The 23199-nt window shown below is 47.0% G+C and overlaps 1 protein-coding gene across 2 annotated transcripts in view; it reads left to right on the top strand.

The window, feature by feature from the left end:
* Nucleotides 1-23199, top strand: part of MREG (melanoregulin) — a 55903-nt gene that overhangs the window by 3885 nt on the left and 28819 nt on the right. The window contains exons 1-2 of one of the 2 annotated variants that reach the window (XM_036254827.1): nt 5038-5080; nt 15098-15257. In XM_036254827.1, the coding sequence (XP_036110720.1) occupies nt 15165-15257 (93 nt within the window). In that variant the 5' untranslated portion in view covers nt 5038-5080; nt 15098-15164. Of the gene's footprint in view, nt 1-5037; nt 5081-15097; nt 15258-23199 lie in introns of those variants that run through there. The other variant, XM_036254826.1, reaches the window with a different exon arrangement.

The raw sequence follows: 23199 nt of genomic DNA, 5'->3' as shown, positions 1-23199 counted from the left end.
CCGCTATTGCCGTGGCCGTCAATGACCATCCTTTGCTTTCCTTTGAGTCAGGTGCAAGTGTCTGTAAAAGTGGTCAGCTGTGCCCCCACCTCCTTTACACACCCCCTTCTGATGAGACCTGGTTTGTGCCCCCCGTATGATCACATGAACATTTTTCTCTTGAGAGTCACAAGAGAAAGTGTCTGGCGTTATTTCCTCGGTGTGCACGGACGACCTCTGTGCTGGCCGTCCGTGCCTTCTTTCACACCTGCTCGACCCCTGGCTTCTCTGGCTTTGCATCCTCTGGTCTCTGCCTGTGACCCGTATAACCATGCAGCGTTCCCTCCTGGTGTCTTTCCCGATGCCATACTTGTTAGCTACACACTTTTTTTCTTCTACTTAAGACTCTAGTCAGTTTTTAAGGCCCATTTCAGTTGCCACCTTTGTGATGAAGCCTTCGAAAGTCTCCCCAAACAGTTATGGTGTCTCTTTTCTTCCTTTTCACCCCTCAGATCACTTACCTCCCTCTGTCTGCTCTCACAGTGGGCTGGGGCCCCTGCAGACCGGAAGTTCTCATCTAGAGGGGAGGGACTAAATCTTAGTCCCCTGGGCATCCCTTCTCGCGCCCAGCACAGTGCTCAATATGGAGTAAGAAGTGAATGAATATTTTTTCATTAATAAAAATTATAATAAGGGCTGTTTGTTTATTAATTTCTTTCTCTCTGCAAATTTAAAAAATGCGCATAAAACAGTGAAGAATAATAGAGCCAACAGCCATATACCCAGCACCGACTTTAAGAAAACTTGAACAATAGAGTCGAAGCCCCTGTTTATTCCTCCTTGACTATATCCTCCTTCCACTTGCAAAGGTGACCAGCAAATCGAATTTGTGTTTAACATTCTTAGCTTAAAATAAATGGTGCCTCCTGCATGTAGGCTACTGCATAAGTGAGATTTATTTACACACATTCTGTCATTTCATCGTCACTATGACCCAATGAGATAGGTATTGTCTTCATTTTGTAAACGAGGAGCCCAGGGCTTAAAGAGTTTAAATAATTAATTCAGAGTCACAAATGGTAAATCAGAGAGCTGGAATGTGCTTCCTCGTCTGTCCAAATACAGGCCTTGCGTTGTAGAACGTTCTGAAAACTACAAAATATTTCTTAAGAATAACTTATAATATTGGAGTACTAGAAATTGGTAGAAACACTACTTATCTTAGCTCCTGTCCATTTGGCCTCTTTCTCCTTCCCTTCTTCCCTGTCCTTATTAGTATAATCCTTCTACCTAATGCAGAAGCAACCTGGCCCTGTAAACCAAGCCCAGTGGGAGTTCGGAGACCTGAGTCCTAGACCCAGCTATTAACCAGCTGTGGGATTTGGGGGAAGTCTCTTAACTTCCCGGAGCCTTCATTTCTTCTTCTGGAAACTGGGGAGAACAGACTTCAGTGTGCAGCTTAAAGGGCTGTTCCAGGCCTCGTGCAGGTCGCCCTCTTTCTGTGGGCTTGTGCCAGCTGAAATCTGTTTGACATGGAATACAGGCGGCGAGGCTGTGGCAGTCCTGGGAAGGGACCTAAAGGCCCAGGAAATGTGAATCATGACCATTTGCTCAGTTCTTTAGCTGCGCAGGACTGCTTCATCGGTGAATAGTTGAGTAGTCATTTCTTTTTTCTTTTATTAAAGATTATAATCTTTTTTTTTTTAAATCCTCACCCAAGAACATTTTTGCATTTATCTTCAGACAGAGTGGGAGGGAGAAAAGGAGGAAGAGAGAGAGAAAAAAACATTGATGTGAGAGAGACACATCAACTGTTTGCCACCCACACGACCCCAACCAGGGCCGGGGACAAACTGCAACCGAGGTACATGTCTTTAGAGGGAACCGAACCCCAGACTCTCTGGTCCGCAGGTCGATGCTCTAACTGCTGAGCCAAACCGGCCAGGGTTGAGTAGTCATTTCTAAAGCCAGAACAAGTCTGGGCCTGGAGAAAGGACACTTGGCCTGACCTTAATTAACACTAGGCTTGAGCCCCAAAGAAGCCAAAGGTTTTGTTTCAGTCTCAGTGTTTCTCATCTTTACCCCAGTTTAGGACTGTGTTGTATAAGATTCATCTCATCAGTCATCCACACAAGGTTTGGGGTTCTGAACAGCACTCTCTTCTGCACTGACTCTATTTCTGAAGTAAATAGTAATCAAAGCAACGACAAAAAAATAAACAGCGAGAACAGGATCATAATGCAAATGGATTGTTTTTGGAATGGCTGGATCATTAGTCATTTGTCTGTAAAATAGTGAATGACTTTTTGATTTAGGGTTTCATGTTATTAATGAAAAGCACTTGGGAGATGGAATATTAGTTTCTTAGGACTACTGTAACAAATGACCGCAAATGTGTTGCTTAAAACGACAGAAATGTGTTCTTTCACTATCCTCGAGGCTAGAAGTCTGAAATCAAGGTGTTGGCAGGGCGGTGGTCCCTCCAGAGATTCTAGGGAGAATCATTTCTTGCTGATTCCAGCTCGTGGTGGCTCCTGGTGCTCCAATCTTTGCCTGGCTTCTTCCAGGTCTTTCCTGCTCTGCGTCTCAAATATCCCTCTCTTTTCTCTCATAAGGACGCCGGTCATTGGACTTAGGGTCCACCTTAAACTCAGGATGATTTCACCTCATGACCCTTAATTACATCTGCAAAGCCCCTGTTTCCAAATAAAGTCATGCTCACAGGAACAGGGGATTTAGATTTGGACATATCTTTTTAGGGGACTATCCAACCTTCTACAAGGTACTTTTAGGAAGATGTTTGAGCTCAAAGCACTGGTTTTTATTTGTTTTAGAGCATGGCTGCTTCCATCAGTGCTAAAAGCATGCCATTTCCCTATGCAAATCCACCTGAGCATGAGCTGTGGCCCTGGACATTCTGTGAGCTGGGAGGCATACCTGCAGCCAGTCACCTTTAAGCAGAGAGATGCCAAGACCCCTGGCACCATAGAGTCTGCTGCCATAGGACATCCAGTTCACACATCAGGCCTGGGAGAGTCCGGAATAGAATGGGAGAGAAATGCCACGTCAACCTCACATGCTGACGCATCTTTCACAACGGCTCCTTAGGACTTTTTCAGGGAAGTATCATTCCCACTCTCTAATTTTTATTGGCTGTTAACAGCTGATAAGCACCACCCCTGTCCACTGTTGAAAAGCAAAAGAAGAAAGGGAGAGAAGTAACAACTCATAGAAAAATCTGTGGCTCTCTCTGAAGCCACCCAGGTGAACCAGAGAATGAGCTGCCGGACGTTTGCTCTTCTCAACGCCCACCCGCCACTTCCGTGCCTGGTAGCGGAGTTTCTGCACGAAATCCGTGGGCAGTGCGTGGAGAACAGGACGCCAGTGTTTTGTTTCTCCCCACCGCCTGGACGTCTCATCCGGGCAAAATAAAACCTTGGTGTGCCCTCGATGGCTGTTTGGTGCCCACTAAGAGGGGCGGTTCTGAGAAGGAACTGATCGGGCTGATGAGTGGCACCAGAACTGAATTTCCCTGATCGCGTAAAGAAACGGTTCCCTGTGAGTCCTACTGCGCCCAGCAAGCAGGAGAGGGGAGAGAATGAAGTCGCCTTCCTGCCCCGTCTCTCCGGAGCCCTTGTAGGTTGAACTCAGTGCCTATGGAGCACTACGCACTATCTTAAGTGCTTTATATCTATTAATTAAATCCTCACCATAACCCTATGAGGTACAGTCGATTCTTGTTACTCAGTGTAGTTATGTGGCATTAGTCACCGCAAACACTCAATTAAAGAATATTGAACCATTGCTCCAAGGGGAAAATCCAGGGTTAGATTCCTGCCAGCCGATTCATTAACTGATCGATATGTACCTTGTTTTATGTGTGTTTCTGCTTAAAGACACTTAGTTGAATATATATTGTTGATTCATTAACATTGAACCTGCTGCCAACGGTACTGTAGCTCAGGCCTGAAGGAAGCTTATCTAACGCACATATTTTACCATGTCAGCACTATGTTTGGGACTATTCTAAGCAGCGAAATCCCCAACAAAAAGCAAAAAAAACAAAAAAACAAAAAAACGTGGCACTAAGTAGACCACAAAAAGGACACTTGTTTCCCGTGTGGAAGCTGAAACAAGGAAGCTGAGCAGTCTTGGTGGACCTTGGCAGGTTCTGCAAAAACTCTGGGACTGTGGATTTGGGGATTATAGCGAAATTTTGGTGAATGGGTAAATTTTCAAATACAGAATACAGGAATAATAATGGTAGACATTGCGTGTCTCTGTCTCCTCTTGACAGATGGGAAACTGAGGCATAAGAGCTTCAGTAGCTTCTCCGAGGCACAGAGGGCCGAGCTGGGATTCGATTCTATTATATTCCAGAATCACAGGGCAGCAGCCTCCTAATGCAAGGAGGTGCGCCACCAGCTGCTCATATGGTTGTGCTAGAAATGATGTTAGCAGTGTGACACTTGCCCTGAATTGTGCCAGCCTGGTGTTGAGAAACACTGGCCCCACCTTTCGGTGTTCTGGCTGGTGAAACCAGGTGCCAGGGGGAAAGAAGGTGGTGAGTTTAAAACACTTAAAAAAAGCACCACCACCAACCCTAGAAGGACAGGAATCGTGGATTTTCATTTCACAGTGTGGACTCACATGACCTCTGAGCAGATCAAATTGTCTTCTGCCCTTGGAAGGGCTTTAAAAATGTTGGCTAATGTGTTGGAGTCAGTGCGATTGCTCAGACCAGGGCCCAGATGGCCTGACTCTTTTCCTCATAATATGCTGCTGGGTTCCCTGAGCTGACTCAAGCCACCATGGCCTCCTGCAGAAGCTGCCCTTGACAGAGCCTGCAGCCCTGGGCCAGATGGCGATTCACAGGTGGTCACGGCAGAGGCCCTGAGCTTCCGACTGCAAGAAGGAGCTGCTGGCTCCTCAAAGAATCTGTTCCAGGACTTGTACTTTGACCTTCTTGAAGGACCCAGGAGAGAGAGGGGCAGGTCACGGGCGCTGTTCTGAGAGCAGGGCCTCCGGTCCAGTGAGTTCCAGAGAAGTGCTTTACCACGGTATCAGCCACTCGAAATTCGTCAAAGGATGACTTTCAAAGGTATTTTCCCAGGCAGCCTACACTAACCTTTTCCCCCTGTTGTGACTTGCATTAGTCAGTCTTAGCAACATTGGAAGTTCCCAAGAAGATTACATTTCTTTCTCTTACACATCATGTGATCTAGGTTTCCTGGAACTTTATATTTTCTAGCTATCTTAAGGTGGTCTTATCACTTTTGTTCAACAACTAAATTCTGAGTAAATGTTGGGTAAAACAGTTTATTCTGTTAGCAGCTGAAGTTCTTTTTAGTCCGGTTAATAAATATTTGTTCTGTACCAGTTACATACTGTGCACTCTATCCTTTTGCGTTTTTTAAGGAAATCATTGGCGAGACAGTATGTATCTAGTGAGCCTCTATACTGCCTGACATGTGATAAGAGTTTACTGAATTGCTTCTTACTTATTTTTTCCCTTAACTTTCAAACATTTGTGTTGGTAGATGTGATATCAGAGACTGAAACATACAAAAATGTGTACAGTATAAAAAACAACTGTAGCCCGGTCAGTGTGGCTCAGTGGTTGAGCATCGACCCATGCACCAAGAGGTCACTGGTTCAATTCCTGGTCAGGGCACATGCCCAGGTTGTGGGCCAGATCCCCAGTAGGGGGCATGCAGGAGGCGGCCAATCGATGTTTTCTCTCTTCGATGTTTCTAGCTCTCTCTTCTTCCTTCTTCTTTCTCTAAGTCAATAGAAAAAAAAATTAAGAACAACCGTAAGGTGAATACTTCTGTACCTCTACCCAGGGCAAGAGATAGCTATTGCCCCATATTCCCGATCTCTAATCATGTCTAGACCACTGTGATAGTCATTTTCTTGCTTTTCAACTACACATAAGTGGGATCAGACTGTGTGTGTTCTATGTGAGATCCATCCAAGTGGCTGTCAGTAACTTAGTGTGCAGTTCTTTTTTTTTTAATCCTCACCCGAAGACATTTTTCCAATTTTTGTACAGATAGAGTGGGAGGGAGAGAGAGGAAGAGAGAGAGAGAGAGAAACATCGACGTGAAAGGGACACATCGAGTGGCTGCCACCCACACGACCAACCAGGGCCGGGGACAAACTTCAACCGAGGTACGTGCCCTTAGCGGGAACCGAATCCGGGTCTCTCTAGACTGCAGGCCGACGCTCTAACCACTGGGCAAACCCGGCCAGGGCAGCGTGCAATTCTCATCGCTTCATAGCACATTTCATTTTGTTGACTCCTTCCACTGTTGGTGGACTTTTGAGTGGTTTCCAGTTCGGGGCTGTTCTGCATGGTTTAGATTTTAAAGTCAACACATAAGGTGAAATTGTTGATCCTTCAGCCACCCTGGCCTCCTCCTGGGTCCTCAGATGCACCCAGCATCACCTGTCTCAGGCCCTTTGCACTTCTTGCCCTCCCTGCCTGGAATGTTCTTCTTCCACTCAGCTGTATGGGTCATTCCCGCATCTTATCCATTCAGGTCTCTGTTCAAAGTCATTTCATCAGAAAGCTCTTCCCCAACCACCCTCTTCAAAAGAGCAACCCCACTGCTCCAGTTGATCCCTTATTCATCATATATCCTTTCAGAGCCCTGATTACCACCTGCCATAACATATATGCTTGCTGTCGCTTCCTCCAGACTAAGAGCCAGCCAGCCCGCCTTCATACATTTAAACAGCTCAAGGGTTAACTTCGTCTGTGAGTCTGGAGACAGGAATTCCAGCCTCATTTCTGCCACTCAGAGCCCTGTGAACTAGGGAAACAGTTCATTCATTCAGTAAATATTGATGCAGCATCCACTCGGGGTCAGGTCCTGTTCTGAGCCCTCGAGATGCATCACTGAGCAAAATGCATACAGATCCTGTCCTCGTGGGGCTTTCATTCTAGTGAGGGAGGCCTCCAAACCGTACACATAATAAGTAAATTAGAAGATACATACGTGTGTAGGAAAAAGAAAAGACGGAGCAGAGGCAGGGGGCGTGCCTGTAATTTTAAATAGATTTGTTAGAGTAGACTCATTGAGGAAGTGAGGTGTAAACAAAGATTTGAAGGTGGGGAGGGAGTGAGGCAAGTGGTTATTACAGGTGTATGAATCAGCCAGTTTGAGAGCCTGAGATGCGCGTGTGACTGGTGGGTACTGGGAACTGCAGAGAGGCCAGGGGGCTGGCTGTATGCAGGGCCTTAGAGACCACAGTAGGGTTTATACTCAATACAGGGAGGAGCCCCCTGGGGGGGAAAGGGAGGGGTGATATAATCTGATTTACATATTAAAAGGATCACTTCGGCTGTTGTGTTGAGAATAGAATTGGTGGTGGTGTTGGAGGCAGTGGTAGAAAGAGATAGATCAGTGAAAAAAATTATTGCAGGAATTCCTATGCGAAACAGACGCCCTGGCTCCGCAGTAGTGGTAGAGGTGGCTATTTCAACATGTATTGTCAATAGGATTTTCTGATGGCTTCCGTGTGGAGGATGAGAGAGCCAAGGATGACTTGAAGGGTTTGGCCTGAGCAATCTGAAGGATGGAGGTTCTGTCCTCTGATAGGGGAGACTGCTAGTGGGAGGGTTGGTGGGAAGACCAGGTGCCTGGCTTTGACTGTGTGGACCTCCAGCTGTCTGTTAGACATTCACATGGACCTGGGAAGAAGGCAGGTCGATATAGGACTTTGGGATTTGACAGAGATCTGAGCTGGGGATACAGGTACAGGTTTAGGAGTCTGCCTCATGGAGATGGTATTTAAAGCCATGAGACCTGATGATGTGACTGGGAGTGAATGTAAGCAGAGGAGGGACCTAGGACTGAGTCTGACCTTTCTGAGCCCTAGCAGAAGAAATAAAAAATAATGCTTCCTCTGCCTACTTCACATTGGTCTTGTTAGGACCGTCTCCAAGCAATGTATGGAACACATCACAGAGGGTTCTGTCTCAGCCACTGGAGTGGAAGGCGTGAAGGGCGGGAGAACATTAAGGAGCGGGGCCAGGAAAGGGCCTGTGTCTCCCTTTCCGCACTTGAGGTAGGTCATCTGCAGGAAGTCAGGAGCCAGGGAGTTCAATGCTGAGAAAGCGCCAAGAATCTATGGAACAATGTTTAAACTTGGGTTAAATACTGTTTAAACATTGGATTAATTAGGTTGCTGACTCTCTCAGCCTGCCAGGGGTTGTCGCAATGCAATGAACTACAAGGAGACACTGCTTGGAGTGAGGGGGAGCATCACAAAGGAGCAAATGCTCCAGATCTCAGGATGCAGCCTAATTTATTTGCAAAGTGGTTCCCTAGGTTACATGATGTTTTAGGCGATTAAGTCCTTGAGATTGTGTCTCTGCTGACCTTACAGCCAAGCCCAGAATACTTTCTGTTTCAGCTGTCTGTGGGTGTTTTCAGCGGGGAGACATAACAGATACAGGAGATACATAAAAATACCGGAGATACATAACAAACACATTCAGGCTTGGGCGATAAGCCCATTGCGGCTTTAAGGGCTGCATACCAGCCCATCATGCGTATGTATCTTATCTATTCACATATATACTATCATTCAGGGTGGTTCCAGCCCTTATCATGCAAACTTTAATCATACTTTCAGGGTGGCTTTCCAAACCCATCATGCATACCTCATCTATTCACGTGCATACTTTGATTCTTGGCTGGCCGGGCCATGAGAATGCATGCCTCAAGGTTACATTTTGTTCATCCACCAAACCCCCAACCCTACAAGGTAACTGAAGGGAGCCAGAGTAGAGGAAAGATCTTAGATTCACCTGCTTCTCCACTAGGAGGCTTCCATGGAGGGAGGAAGGGAAAGGTCTGGAAGCCAGGCACCCAGAGGCAGGCCAGGTCCTAGTAGGGAATCAGACCAAGGAACCTTAGGAAGTGAGGGGGTGGCACCCAGCAGCCTTTTGAGGTTGGCTTTTTGCTTTGACGCTGTTAACTGGAAATTACTTCTCTTTACTGTTGCAGAGCTTCAGTCTGAAGCCAGTGGTTGCTGACACCCGGCTGTCTGGGGGAAAGCAGTCAAGTCACTGGGACTGCCGACAGCCTTGTGTGCCCGGCGCTTTGTGGGTCTTTCTCAAATCTTTTACTCACGGCCCTGGTGGTGGTGAGGACTTGCGGGAAACTCTTGTACGCCACGTTCATGCCTTGTGGCACTTTGCACCACAGCCTCCTGGCAGGCAGTCCAGGGTTCCTAAGTCTCCCTTTGACTGTAGGCCATACTGAAAGGGGAAACTCCCAGCCATTTGGTCCTGTGCTCCCAGGTGGGGTTAGGGTGGAATCTGAGACTTACCTCATTCTACCCTTTTGAGAGTAAAAGCAGCTTCAGCTTCTAATGTGACTTCAGAGCCACTTCTCAAATGCCTGAGGTTCATAAAATATTTATCATCAGCAGATGGTGGCCAGGGGCAAAACAGCCGCTCTCAGTTTCTTCAGTACCCTTTAGTAATCATTATTTAGGGGAGGGAGAGAAAAGGGAGCTCCTGATTCAGTGCCCCCTTCCTCCTGTCCGTCTGTCCTCCCTGGGCTTGTACACCTAGACCTCAGGGCCTTTGCACTGAATCTCTTTACCCAGGCCCAGCCTCCTCCCGTTTCTGGAGGTTCCCAAGCTGCTTCTCCAGTGGTTTGTTTTAGGCGTTTTTTTTGTTGTTGTTCTGCTCTCTCCACCCGAGGGATTTAAAGTTTTAGAGCAAAGTGGATTGCTGACTTGACGGGGTGGTGGTGCAGGGTGAGGGGCAGGACCGCGCGTGCCCGCACTCAGAACGGGATCCGTGAGCCGGGCCGCATCCGCCAGATCCTGCGGAATGAGCGCACACCCTCCCTCACTTTCATCTTGACCAGGATTTTGATAAAATTATTCATTTAATGGCTTCTTCAGAGATAGAAACTACCTTTCCTATGCCCCGAAGAAACCTGACTTGTAACTCTAATGAGTGAGAACGTGTAGAGAATGGAGACCAGGTGGCGGGAGTCCGCGGAGCCTTGTGGGGAGGGCTCGCCGCAGACATGAGCAGGACCCCGCGGGGGGACGAGGCAGGCGCTCCGGCAACCAGCCCAGGAGAGAGTCTTGTCACCCAGAGGTCTTAGCTCTCGTCCCTGTTAACACTGGCACCAGAGTGGCGATGACGAGGCAGAGTGTGAGCTCCTGGGACGCCAGAGGAGGCTGCTCCTAATTAGGGCAGAGCTAGATGCAGGGGAGCTCGGGAGGCAGCACCTGTCTGGAGACATGAGCCCTTCCAGACATGAGCCCGGTGCTGACCTACGAGCTTTGCTCGAGTCTGTAGATTAAGGAAGAGTGGCTGGTGTTTTACATCGGCTGGAATCACGTCAGTCTGTGTGTGTGTGTGAGAGAGACAAGGAGGGGGAAGAGAAACAGAGGGTAGGGGGACTGGTCAGAGAGGCAGCTGTCTTGGTCGTCTCAAAACACAAAGAAATTGTGGGTCTTAAACCAAAAGTGGCTAGATTATGCATGGTCAAATGTTTATTCAGGCCCATACCCGCCGATCTCAAAAACTCCTGCTTTAGAAAAATCTTTAAAAAGTGGCCACGGTGTTCTATCTGGGATTTTCTTTGGCAGATTGAAGCCCCAGCTCAGTTTGCTCCATTCAACAAGTGCTTTTAAAGCACCCACTCTGGCCCTGGCCGGTTGCTCAGTGGTTAGAGCATCCGCCCGCAGACCGGAAAGTCCCGGGTTCGGTTCCTGCTAAGGACACGTGCCTTGGTTGCAGTTTGTCCCCGGCCCCAGTTGGGATTGTGTGGTTGGCAACCACTCGGTGTGTTTCTCTCACATCAATGTTTCTCTCTCTCTCTTCCTCCCTCTCTCCCTCCCGCTCTATCTGAAGATAAATGCAAAAATATCCTCTGGTGAGGATTTAAAAAAAGCACCTACTCTGTGCCCAGCCCTGCTGGGTGATGTGGGTGGGAAGGAAATACTGGATACAATCCCTGCCCTAGAGGAGTTTACCAGCTTGTTGGAAAGACAAGACTTGCACAAATGAAACAAAACTGAAAACGATTTTCAGGAAAGAACTAGGGTTTTGTGGCCTGAGAGGTCTATGGGGCAGCGGTGGTCAAGCTCCTGGCGAAAGCTGTGCCCCGGGGTCTGGATGCCTGGAGGAGAGGCCCCGGATGAATTTGCCAGTTTGCACAGGTTTGCACTTGACAGTGTAGTTGTTATCTGAGCAGCTCTGTTTGTGGGCACATCCCCAGCACAGCGTTTGGAGATCAGGTCTTGTGACATGTGGCTGCTTGGAGATGCTCCATCAAGGACTAGTGCTGGGAAGACGTCAGCTGGCCGCCTGACCGGGGAGAAGTTGAGCAATTCCCTAGGCTCGGCCCAGTGTGCAGAGTGGGGCAGTGTCCCCCACCCTTTGACCTCAGATGGTGGTGTAGGGGGAGGGTTGGAACGTGGAAGCCCTGGCCGGGGAGCACTGTGCGGCGGAGGGGTGCTTTATCACCGCCGCAAAATCTGTTCGGGCAAAAAGAAACCTGAGCCAATGCCTGTCATGTTACCCACACCTCTCCCGTGTCTATTCCTCGTCTTTCCAGCGTTCTCTCCTCCTGGGCTCTCACCTGCTCTCTCCAGCTTGCTCCCACCCCTCGCTGCCCTCGGGTCCAGCTCTTCCCCGGAGGTCTCTCCTCATTCCCCCTGATCCCTGGCTTCCGCTGTGACGGAAACGCATGTGCGTTTCTCCCGGGTCCAGATCTCCAGCCCTGCTCTTGCTCTTGAGCCCAGATCCCGACCTCTCTGAACATCCTGCAGGCTCACAGTTAGCCTGGGCTTCCTTGTCGTGCTCGATGTTCCCAGGAAAGGCCTCACAGGTCAGCTTTGACCGCTCTCCTCGCAGCCCTGTGCTGCTGGACCAGTCACAGGGCGGCCACCCCTCTCAGACGCGACCGTGCTGCTGGACCAGTCACAGGGTGGCCACCCCTCTCAGACGCGGCCGTGTTGCTGGACCAGTCACAGGGTGGCCACCCCTCTCCGATGCGGCTGTGCTGCTGGACCAGTCACAGGGCGGCCACCCCCCTCGACGCGGCCGTGCTGCTGGACCAGTCACAGGGCGGCCACCCCTCTCAGACGCGGCCGTGCTGCTGGACCAGTCACAGGGCGGCCACCCCTCTCAGACGCGGCCGTGTTGCTGGACCAGTCACAGGGCGGCCACCCCTCTCAGCCGCGGCCGTGTTGCTGGACCAGTCACAGGGCGGCCACCCCTCTCCGACGCGGCCGAAATCCACCTTTCAGTTTCCATCCCAGAACCATTTCCCCGGCCCACGCCCTTGTTCACTCTCACCCCAACTAGTATTCAAAATGTTGAGCATTGTCTATGTATTTATTTAGCAATAGAACCCACCTTTTCTATGCCCCAAAGAAATCTTTGTATCTCTAAGCAAAACGGTCTTAAACAGAGCAGCTGTTCTGGTTGTGGTGGTTTGTGGGCTCCTCTCTCTGGCTGAGGGGCCCTGCCCGTCTTCTGCTCCACTCTTCCCCCAGCGGACCCCGGCACCGACACTCGGACCTCAAAGCGCCTGGCGTGAAAACCACATCTGCCCTCTGGTGACAGCCTCCTGACCATCTCCTTGTTCCTTCTTCCTACAGAGTTATTTCCCTAAAGCCCAGACCTCAAAAGGCTCAAAACCCCCTTTTTAAGTTGTCACCGTTTATAGAACTAAGTCTGAACTGCAGCACTATCCTCAGTCCAACCCCACGTCACCTTTTCTTCTTCACATCCCTGCATTTCCCTCCCCCTGAGCTCCGTGTGGATAGCTCTGCGAGAGGCCCAGACTCCGGCGGGACTAAGCCTCCGCACACCCTGACCATGCTGTTCCCCTGCCAGGAATACCTTTCCCCTTGCTTCCCTCCCTGCTGGACAGCCTGTCTACAACAGGCACGCATGTCCATGTTTGTCAAATACACACAGCTGAGCGAGTGAAGGAGTGAGTTTGACAAGCTCCTCCGAGCCCGAATGGACAGGACACCAAAGCGTCTGATGCCTCACTTGTCATCGACTCATCATTCTTAAGAAGAGGCCCTGGGAGGGCTCCTGCCGTTGAACCCCAGTTTGGAGGATGAGATTCTGCTTCCTGTTGCAAGATTTTCTTAGTAGCAACTACTGAGTATCTCAAGTTTGTTTAAATCCTCACATTTACCTTTCGCCCACCTGTCAGTTACAAATATCCCTCTTTCCCAGATGCTGTCTGCTTATCTGGTCATCTTCCACCTGTTCTCCTTTGCCATTTCCTCATGTCATACCTGCAGGCATGTTCGCACCCCTTGATCATGGGGCAGGCACCCTGTCTGTCTCAGAGGACGCCCCTCACCATCCAGGTGAGCCTCCACCTGCTGCATGTTTTTGACTAGCGTACTTGACTTCAGCTCCACACCATCATTCTGATACCAACACGTCTCCCTGAGTTACCTCAGCTGCTTCTTAATAAATCCCCAAATCCACTCTTGACCCCTCTCAAGCATTTGCCACATGTTAGCCAGAAAGATCTTTAAAGTTGTAATACTGTTCACGTCCCATTACCGTCCTTCTTAAAACCCTCCACCTCTCACCCTGCTGTTGGGAACAGAGAACACGTTTCTGAAGGATGGCAGAGCAGAGCTGGCAAAGCCCCGTGGATCTAGCCTCAGCTGCGTCCTCAGCTTCCCTTTCACTCTCTGGCCGATGCCCCCTTCCTTCTAAGGCAAAAATACCCCTGCTTCCTCTCAGGCCGGGGCCTTTGAACGTGCTGTTTCCATTGCCTGGAGCTCTGTTCTTGCCTTTCGGTGTGATGCTCCAGCACCCCTGTGTCACAGTGCCTACTGGTGCCTACCCGCTTAGCTCTCGAGGCTCCCTGAAATCCCCCTTTCTAGCACTCACCACCATGTTTACATAATCACATGCTCATTCATTCACGTGTTTCCCCACCTGGACTCGAGGGGTGTCCAAGGACAAGGACCGTCTCTGTGTTGCTCACCGTTTCGCTGAGCCCTGCCTTCAACATGAGTCATTGCTTCACACACATCGTTAGGTGAAGGGACGAGCCCCGGCCTGACCCTGCCTGTCCCGCCCCGCAGACGTGGACTGGGGCTGTGTACAAACACGGCCTGCGTGTGACGCCCGGCCACCCATCTCCTCCGTAAGCCCAAGCCTGGGTTCTGCCTTATTATTTTATTATTTTATTTGGTATGTGTCCCTAATGGGAACTGAACCCGGGACTCTCTGGTTTGCAGGCTGACGCTCCAACCACTGAGCCACATGGGCCAGGGCTGGATACAGCCTTTTAAAGAGAAAATCGTAAGACCAGTGTACAAAATCGGGCTACTGAAATTCCTACTCAACATCCCACATTGTTTACGGAAACTATTTGGATGTGTATATTTAGTACTTCATTTTCTTCTTGTGAGGAAATTGATATTTCATACTATTGTACTTTAAATTTACTGTGCTTCCTTGAATTCAGAGCCAGTAAAAAAAAAAAAATTCATCTCTTTATGTTAATTATTTTCTTCCTGAATCATGTGAGTTCTAATCCCCACTGAATGTCCTCTTTTTGTTTTAGCTGCCCAGGTATGGAGTGCTAAATTTCATATCTAACATAGTAAAATTACCTCTGCCCAGGTGTCTGATTACATCTTTTCTCTGCTGTTTTTTAAAAAAATATGATTTTAGTGATTTTTTTTAGAGAAGAAGGGAGAGAGATTGAAACATCCATGTGAGAGAGAAACATCGATCGGCCACCTCCTGCATGCCCCCTACTGGGGATCGAGCCCACAACCTGGCCATGTGCCCTGACTGGGAATCAAACCGGGACCTCTCAGTCCAGGGGACGACACTTAATTCACTGAACCACACCGGCTGGGCTCTACTCTGCTGTTTTTAAAGTGCCTTTTTTATTGTTCTATTGTGTTATGCTTAATTATTAGAGACAATTCAGACCTTTTGTTATAAATATATATTTATATATTGTATATTATATAATATATACTGTTTATTTTATTTATATTGCATTGCATACCTATGATGTATATGTTATATGTATTACAAAACCCTCATACACCTTTTCTTTTTTAAATACCATAGTGATAGCAATCCATATTCTTCATTTGGAGCAACTCTGGCAAGGGATGATGAGAAGAATTTGTGGAGTATGCCTCATGACGTATCCCACACAGAGGCGGACGATGACAGAATGCTGTACAATTTAATAGTCATTCGGAATCAACAGGCCAAGGATTCAGAGGTAAGCACCTTTGGGGGTCTTGCTGTGTGCAGGTGACGGTGTCCAGGAAACAGCAATGACTGAGAACACCGGCTTGAAATACAGGAATGAAGGATGAACTGTTTGACGTCAAGGTCTTTTAACAATACGTAGTTGCCAATGATAACTGGTCTTGGGAGGCATGCTTGGTAAGCAGATGCGACTGATTTCTAATGATGACCTTAGTGAGACAAACTGCAGTGGTACAGAAGGCAGGGCGCTCCTGAAGGTGGTCTGGCACCGGAATGGCTCGCCCAGCCCAGCTCTCGTCTTCAGGTGTTTAGCCTCAGGTAGGAGAGTCGTACTGAAGGCTGGAGAGTACTTTGCGTTATCGCCGATTCTGAATTTGTGGGGCCTCCTGTATTTCTATTGTTTTTTTTTTTTTCTATTTATAGCTCCTTAAATTGATCACACAGCAGCATATCTGCCTACTTTGAGATGATTTCTGTGATAAGGCTTGAAACCCCCTTCATGGACTCTCAATCCAAAGTTACTGGGGTGGGAACACTGAATACCGAGGAGAGGACTTAAGGGAAGACAGCAAAGGAGACCATGCTTTGTTTTTTCTTTTATTTCAAAAGCAGTATTATATAGTAATATCTATCTATCTACATATATACAATAAAATATATTTACAATGTATATATACAATAAAATATATTTACAATAAAATATAATAATAAGGGTATCATTTTCCAAATAATACAACCTAGGTTTTCTAACTTCTGTGTACATCAGTTAGCTCTGAGGAGATACCTCTATGAAATATAGATACCTACATTAAATATAGACTGCTTGTTTCTTTGTATCTTATAGTAATTGGTAAGAATACAGATATTTAAATCCCGGGCTCTGGCTCTCAAGAAAAACACCTGAGAGGAGTGTGTGTGTGTGTGTGTGTGTGTGTGTGTGTGTGTAGGCTGGGGGGAGGGGCTATGGGGCGCTCTCTGTTCTTTGTGTAGATTTTTTTTTTTATTCCTCACTTGAGGATATTTTTCTATTTATCGTCAGATAGAGTTGGAGAGATTGAGAGAGAGAGAGAGACAGAGAGAAACATCGATGTGGTAGAGCCACATAGACTGGTTGCTTCCCGTACAACCCGACCAGGGCCGGGGACAAACCACAACCGAAGTACATGCCCCTGACCCGAATTGAACCTGTGACTCATTGGCCCGCGGGCCGACGTTTTAACCGCTGAGCCAAACCAGCCAGGGCCCTGTGTAGATTTCTTTATTTTTGCTAATTAATTGCTAACTATTTTTCCTTCCCCAGATCATTCTTTAGCAGGAGGTGGTAACTTTTAGAACTGCTCTATGTGTCCTGGTTCTTTTATTCTGGTGTGGCTTGGATGCCCTTGGGGGCTTCGAGGCGGGCAGGGGGGGAGGTCAAGGGATAGGGGAATGGATGGCAGTTGCCTCTGGTTCATGAGGCTTGGGCAGGCTGGGCTGGAGTCCCAGGGTGGCTGCTGATGAGTGTCCTGCCTTGGGTGTGGAGTGCTGATGGGACAGCTTCTGTTAGACAGCTTCTGTTAGGGTGCAACTCAGGGGCATAGCATCCTGCTAGTCCCTGGATTCCCCTGTCCTCAGCACAATCCCCTTCTTGACTGGTGATACCTAAAGTGCATCATAAGTCTGCTCCAAATCATTTTATGCATAATTATCATAATGCATATGGACAGGAATGCATGACGTGAGCACATGGACAGGAATGCATGACTTGTTTTCCCTTGCATTAATGGGAAGAGCCAATCCTTTACTGTATTGGGCTGAGCAATTAGGGATTCGGCTGGTTAGCATAGAGCTAGTTTTTCTATTTTCTTCCTCTTCTTCCCCCACTCTGCCCAAAGCAGCAGCAGCAGTAGGACCATAATATATAGTACACCTCTCCCCGCCACCCCAGGTCCTTTGCACATGTGACAGGGGCTTGGAGGGCTGTTTGGAGCTGAGGCTGGCTGCTCTCTCTGGAGGAGCTCCTCCTTCTCTGCCCTGTTTGTCTTCACTTCTGAAAAGATGGCAGAGGAGGCAACATGAGCTGCAAAGCACTCGGAATAGACACAGCTCCAAAGTGGCCCGTTGTGTCATTTCTGTGCTATTCCTGGACCTGTGTGTAGGGCCATCCAGAAGGCTTTGCTTTTCCTTGCCTAAGAAATGAGGTCAAGCTTACCTCTAGAGGAACTCTGCAATCAAGAGAGGCAATCAAGTAAACAATAACATGAAGATGTGATGATAATTATGCATAAAATGATTTGAAATATCTCTGTTCATGGTTCTTCTTTTTTAAAGTGTAATATATATATATGTATGTGTGTGTGTATATATATACACACACAGTATGTATATAAATGTATACATATTTTATATGTAAATATATATGTATATATATAGTAATATATAATATATACATAGTTTAAATTTTTTCTTGTATTTTCTCCTCCCAATTTGAAATGCATATAAGAGCATATATGAATTGTTCTATCCATTTCCCACAGATGGGATTATACATTATAGACTCTCCTGAACCATGCTTTTTTCCTACTTAATAATATATTTTGTACATGTTTTCATTTCAATAGGGTTAGATTTATCTTATTGCTTTTGAGGGCCCTCTAGTATTCTCTTGGATGGATTATCATCATTTAATCAACCAGTCTCTATTGATGGTTAAGTTGATTCAGGTTTTTTGCTTTCAGAAGCAATGCCACAGTGGGTATCCATGTGTACTTGTATGACCTTCCACAGTTTTTTTGGACCAAAGAGTATGTGCATTTAAAATGGAATGTCACAGTGCTTCCTTCTTGGACGAACCCATGAAAAGCATGTCAGGGTGCAGAACTGAACAGCACTGGAAGCTCACAGTGTGTTTTAGGGGAGCACTGCTGAGCCCCAGATAGCTGTCTGCCACTCTGAGAACGTGGACCCAGAGATGCTGAAAGTACAGATTTACATATAAAATGTCCAGATTTTTAAATGATAACTCACATTTTAAAACACGTGTCAGCCAAACAAAATATGTCTATAGACTACTGACCTATTAGGAACATTTCAATAAGGATGACCCCCACTTATATTATATTGCGTGACTGAAAAGTGAACTCACCATTAATTTAGAAGGAGGAAGTGAGGAGCTGGTGGGGAGGGGGTTTTACATTTGAACAAGTTCTAAGTCTGTTAATATTGCTGATTTCCATTTTCACATGGGATGAACTTGGTACATGTTTTAATAAAATAGAGGATTTTAGTTTTGAAAGAAAAACAAATTGTACCTGGGAACAAGGAACCCTAGATAGTTTTGCATGATACAGTTTAGAAGCTCAAGCAAGATATTAAGGAAAACCGAACATTCTTTTTCTGTTTTGTTTTATTTATTTATTTATGTTCATTCTCACATGGTGATATATTTTCCACTGGAAGGGAGGGAGGGGGAAGGGAGAGAGTGAGAGAGAAACATTGATGTGAGAGAAACACATCAATTGGTTGCCTCCTGCACAACCCAGACTGGGACTGGGGATTAAACCTGCAATGCAGGTATGTTCCCTTGACTGGGACTGGGATTTGAACCTGAGACCCTTTGGTCTGCAGGCTGACACTCTAACCACTGAGCCAAATCAGCCAGGGCCTGAACATTCTGTTTTACCTTGAGTAGCAATAGTATGAAAGACCCCAGGAGCATCTATATTTGAAATTCTCTGAAAAATGAAACATAATTTCAAAACAGTGTGTGGACTACTTACATTCCCCTGTTGAATCCAAAGCTGGTGGAGGAAGGACTACAAATAGTTAAGGCTAAATTTGCAGTGTTTTCCCAAATTGAAAAATATCAGAAGACACATGGGAGAGCAAATAACGAGCAAAGGCATGAACTTAAAAGTAACTCGCAGTGTCAGAAAATGTAAAGAGGAATATTATTTAAATCTAATAGAATCCACTTTTCATTTACACAAGCCTTCGAAAGCTAATGGAAGACTGACTTTGACCGAAAGAAATGATGCGTTTGCAGACCTCCGAGTAGTGGAAAAATTATTGCTCTTGTCATTGCATGACGTCGTAAAATACTTTAATTTGACTAAGCAACAGTAAACAACCTCAAAATCATGGCATTAAATCATCCTTCTAATGTTTGTTCTCATTAAGCTAGCTGTACTTCACCTCACACTCTGTTTTAAGGAGCTCAATAATAGTGAGATATCAACGCACCTGATTTATTTGTGTAAATAACTTGACCATATGGAAAGATCTTGTTCTCCAAAATATGAATAATAATGAAACTGTGCCAGGCACTGTTCAACCACTTTAGATGTATTAACTTTGTTCTCTTCGCAACTCAAAGAGGGGTAGGGACCATTATTTCTATTTGAAACGACTTGTCCAAGGCCATCCCGCTGAAAGTGTGAAGTTAGGATTTGAATCTAAGCTTTGTGAATCCAGAGACATAACATACAATGAGCACCATGAATGAAATTATGAGAGGAACTGATATTATCTGAGACCAAATCTCAACATCACAATGCATGAGCGAAGTCTGTCCAAAGCCCATTTCTGTGACTTGTTGATGCCAGGGATAGGACAGGCACTCCTGTCCCAGGGGAATGAGCGCCTTGTTTGGTCTGAGGATCCTGATCTTGTTTCGGGAAGTGTTCCCGGTTGTAGTGTAACACCTTTCCCAAGTTATGCTTTTCCACGCTAATTACCAGCGGGTTAACACGCCTACTGTGGCCTTCTGTGTTGCTGGCTCTGCGATGTTTCACCTGCCCCCTTTCCCTCCCTTCTGTGTGTTTAGTGTTTGGTCTCTGACCTCCGTTCATTGGTGTCTCTTCCGATGGTCCAGTAATAGTTCCTTTAGGACTTAGTGTGTGGCGTCAACATTCTTACTCGGCTAAAAAAAGACTTTTACATTCCTGATTTAGAAAATAAATGCTAAGAATCAAATTGTTCTCATAAATACTGTTAAGCACCATTTGGTTCAAAATTGGTGATGTTTATGTGGCCTAATTGGTGATAGAAGTCCCATGTGTATTATTAAAATGGTTAAGTCATTGCACGCTCAGAAGTGTATGTAGTTCTCATGACGGTGCCTGCCTCCCTGTGGATGAGCCATGCAGGGTCCAGGGGAACACCGGGTGTGGGGCCGCAGTGAACCTGGGAGAACTGCACTGGGCCGAACCCTAGGGAACAGTCAAATGTTGTTACCTTTTAAACCTATACAGGCGAAAACAGAGCGTTCCAGGTTTACAATGTAGTCTGCTTCTCCTGTGTGTCAGGCCTTCCTGCCGGCAGAGTGTGGCCAGGCATGGTAAGCAGGTCCTATAAAGTGTTTCAAGTAGCTACAGACCTTCCTGGGGGGTGTCCGCAGTGTCTGATTATGCACTTAGCCTATCGTATCCCTAGCACTGAAAGAAGGGACAGAGTTGACTGGGCTGTTTGGCGGGAGGGTGCGAGGAAGTGGGAAGGGTAGAACTGATGGTGTATCAGCCATGCAACTCTAAAGCATGTGCAGCTGTGATGGTAGTCCACTGAGACTCTGCACTGCTGCTTTGGTCTCCACGTGCTGGACAAGCCTGCTCTGCTGAGGCCATCGGATGTCTCTACAAGTGGGTGGACATTGGCCACTGCAGGAGGCAGGACGGCAGGTTTTACACCAGCACGAAGGAACAGAATAACAGTGGAAAAGTGAAGCAGTTCTCTGGGTAATTCTGGGTCCCTCCAAAGACCTTTTCCTCTGGGGTGCAGATGATCTGGATTGTTGAACCGTTCGTTATTTTACTTGGCTAGTGACTGTTTGGGTTATAGGGGGAGAGAATAAAAACATTTATTAGGATCTCAGACTCAAGTGATCTTGACCTCTGTTTTCAAGGTAACTGTATATTGAGTACTGTGTGCAAGCTCTCCAGACAGATACTGAATCCTCACAGTAAGACTGATGGAGGCATTTAGACGCATATGAGCCGAGGCTTCTGGTGGTCTGTACAAGGTGTTGGAGGAAATGAATGGGAGAACTGGGACTGTGACTCGGTCTGTATGACTCAGAAGCCTGTATGGCTGGAAACACTGCCCTAGTCTCGCCAGGGAACTTAGAAAAAGCCTCAGCGGAATCTTTTGGTCAAAGAGAAAGTTACCAAATAACTTTCTGCCTCGAGTGGACACTCTGGTCTGTGTCTTGTTGACCAGTACTCACCCTGTGCAAACTGAACCACAGAGTGGCTTGGTGCTTGTTCAGTGGCTGCCTGTGCTGGGCAGTGTGTGTAGTGTGTTCCGAGGCTGTTGCTTTGGGAATCTTTACTACCAAGGCACCCTCTGAGTACGGAAGTCCTTGTGCCACATCGGAAGACATTCTGTTTGTCTGTGATGTCACAGGGTGATCGCACTACCTATTGTTCAGTTTAGGCACAGTCACAAGGTCTTACCGAAGAAAAGGGGGTGCTAATACCGAGTGTGCCGGGCCAAAGATCTAAATTGGGGCTGCCCTAGACAAGCTGGGGTATACAGTCACCTTTCTTTCTTTTCTTTTTCAGTTGTGGTAAACTATAACCTGAAATTTACCATTTTAGCCACTTTTAAATGTCCTCTCGGTGGCATTAAGTACATTCACATTGTTGACAGGCTGTGAGCCCCGTTCACCTCCAGGTCTTCTCATCTTCCCAAACTGAAACTCTTCCCCATTAAATAATAACTTCCCACCACCCCACCCCAGCCCCTGGTAACCACCGTTTCTACTCTCTATGAATGTGACTACTTTAGGTACTTCATACTAGTAGAATCACACAATTTTATTTTTTTGTGACTGGCTCACTTAGCATCATGTCCTCAAGGATCATCTATGTTGTAACATGCATTAGAATTTTCTTCCTTTTTTTTGGAAGCTGAATAATAGTCCATCGTGTACATAAACAACATATTGCTTATCCATGCATCCATCGATGGACTTGGGCTGCTTCCCACTTCTGGCTAATGTGAGTAACGTTGCTATGAACCTGGGCGTACAAATATTTGAGTCCCCGCTTTCAACCTCTTTGTGTGCACACCAGAAGTGGAATTGCTGGACCACAAAGTAAGTCTATGTTTAATTTTTTTGAGGAACCACCATGCTCTTGTCCACAATGGCTGCACCGTTTCACACTGTCACCAACCATGCACAGTTGTCCTTAAGATCGCCTTTCTCAACCTCTAAATTGGTCAGTAAAACAGCTGATGGCTCCGTATGGACCAGTTTTCACATCTACGTAGAGCAGATACAGCGCAAGCTGGGGGCCAGTCACCACCGTGGAGCATCCACGTTAGGTCTGTACCCTGGGAGAGGCGGACGTGTGGTCTGGCAGAGCCTCCTGACGGCCTGGCCTGGAGGGGAGACGGAGAGTTCTACTCTGTTCTTCTGGGCGTCCATGTACCAGAGTGCAATGGCCAGGCCTCTTTCGTTGACTGTTCTTTAGACTCTGTCCTCATTGGCCTCCTTCCCCTGGGCCCCAGAAAGATACTGGGAGCCCGTAGACCATGTGCCTTGAAGGGACCGATGGGTCAGTGAAATAGAAGGACGTACACGCCGGGACAATGCGGTGTCTGTGGAGAGGGGCAGGAAGTGGCCAACTTTCTCCACATCCAGAACCTGACTGTCACGGCGACAGATTGCTGCACCCCCGAGCTTCCTGAGTTTTTGTGCTCGTGATGGTGGACATTTCCAGAGGGAAGGCCATGTATTTATTAGCAAGCATGAGCCAGAAATTGTATCTTTCCTTTTTTTTTTTTTTACAACTTGAATAAACCAATTGGACCTGAGAAGTAATGGAAACCATAAAGCTGCTTTAAGCTTTGTAAACATTATGGTTGAAACACCAGGGATTAATATCAAGTGACACCTCCAGCAACCTACGTCAGTGCTGGCTATGGTTTTTCCTAGAACAAATGAGATCATCAGAGATGCCTTCACCTCCCAC

Source organism: Molossus molossus, unplaced genomic scaffold (assembly GCF_014108415.1).
Source record: "Molossus molossus isolate mMolMol1 unplaced genomic scaffold, mMolMol1.p scaffold_m16_p_11, whole genome shotgun sequence".
Taxonomy (NCBI): Eukaryota; Metazoa; Chordata; class Mammalia; order Chiroptera; family Molossidae; genus Molossus; species Molossus molossus.
Note: the sequence above shows the minus strand (reverse complement) of the source record. Positions and strands in the feature narration are given on the sequence as shown.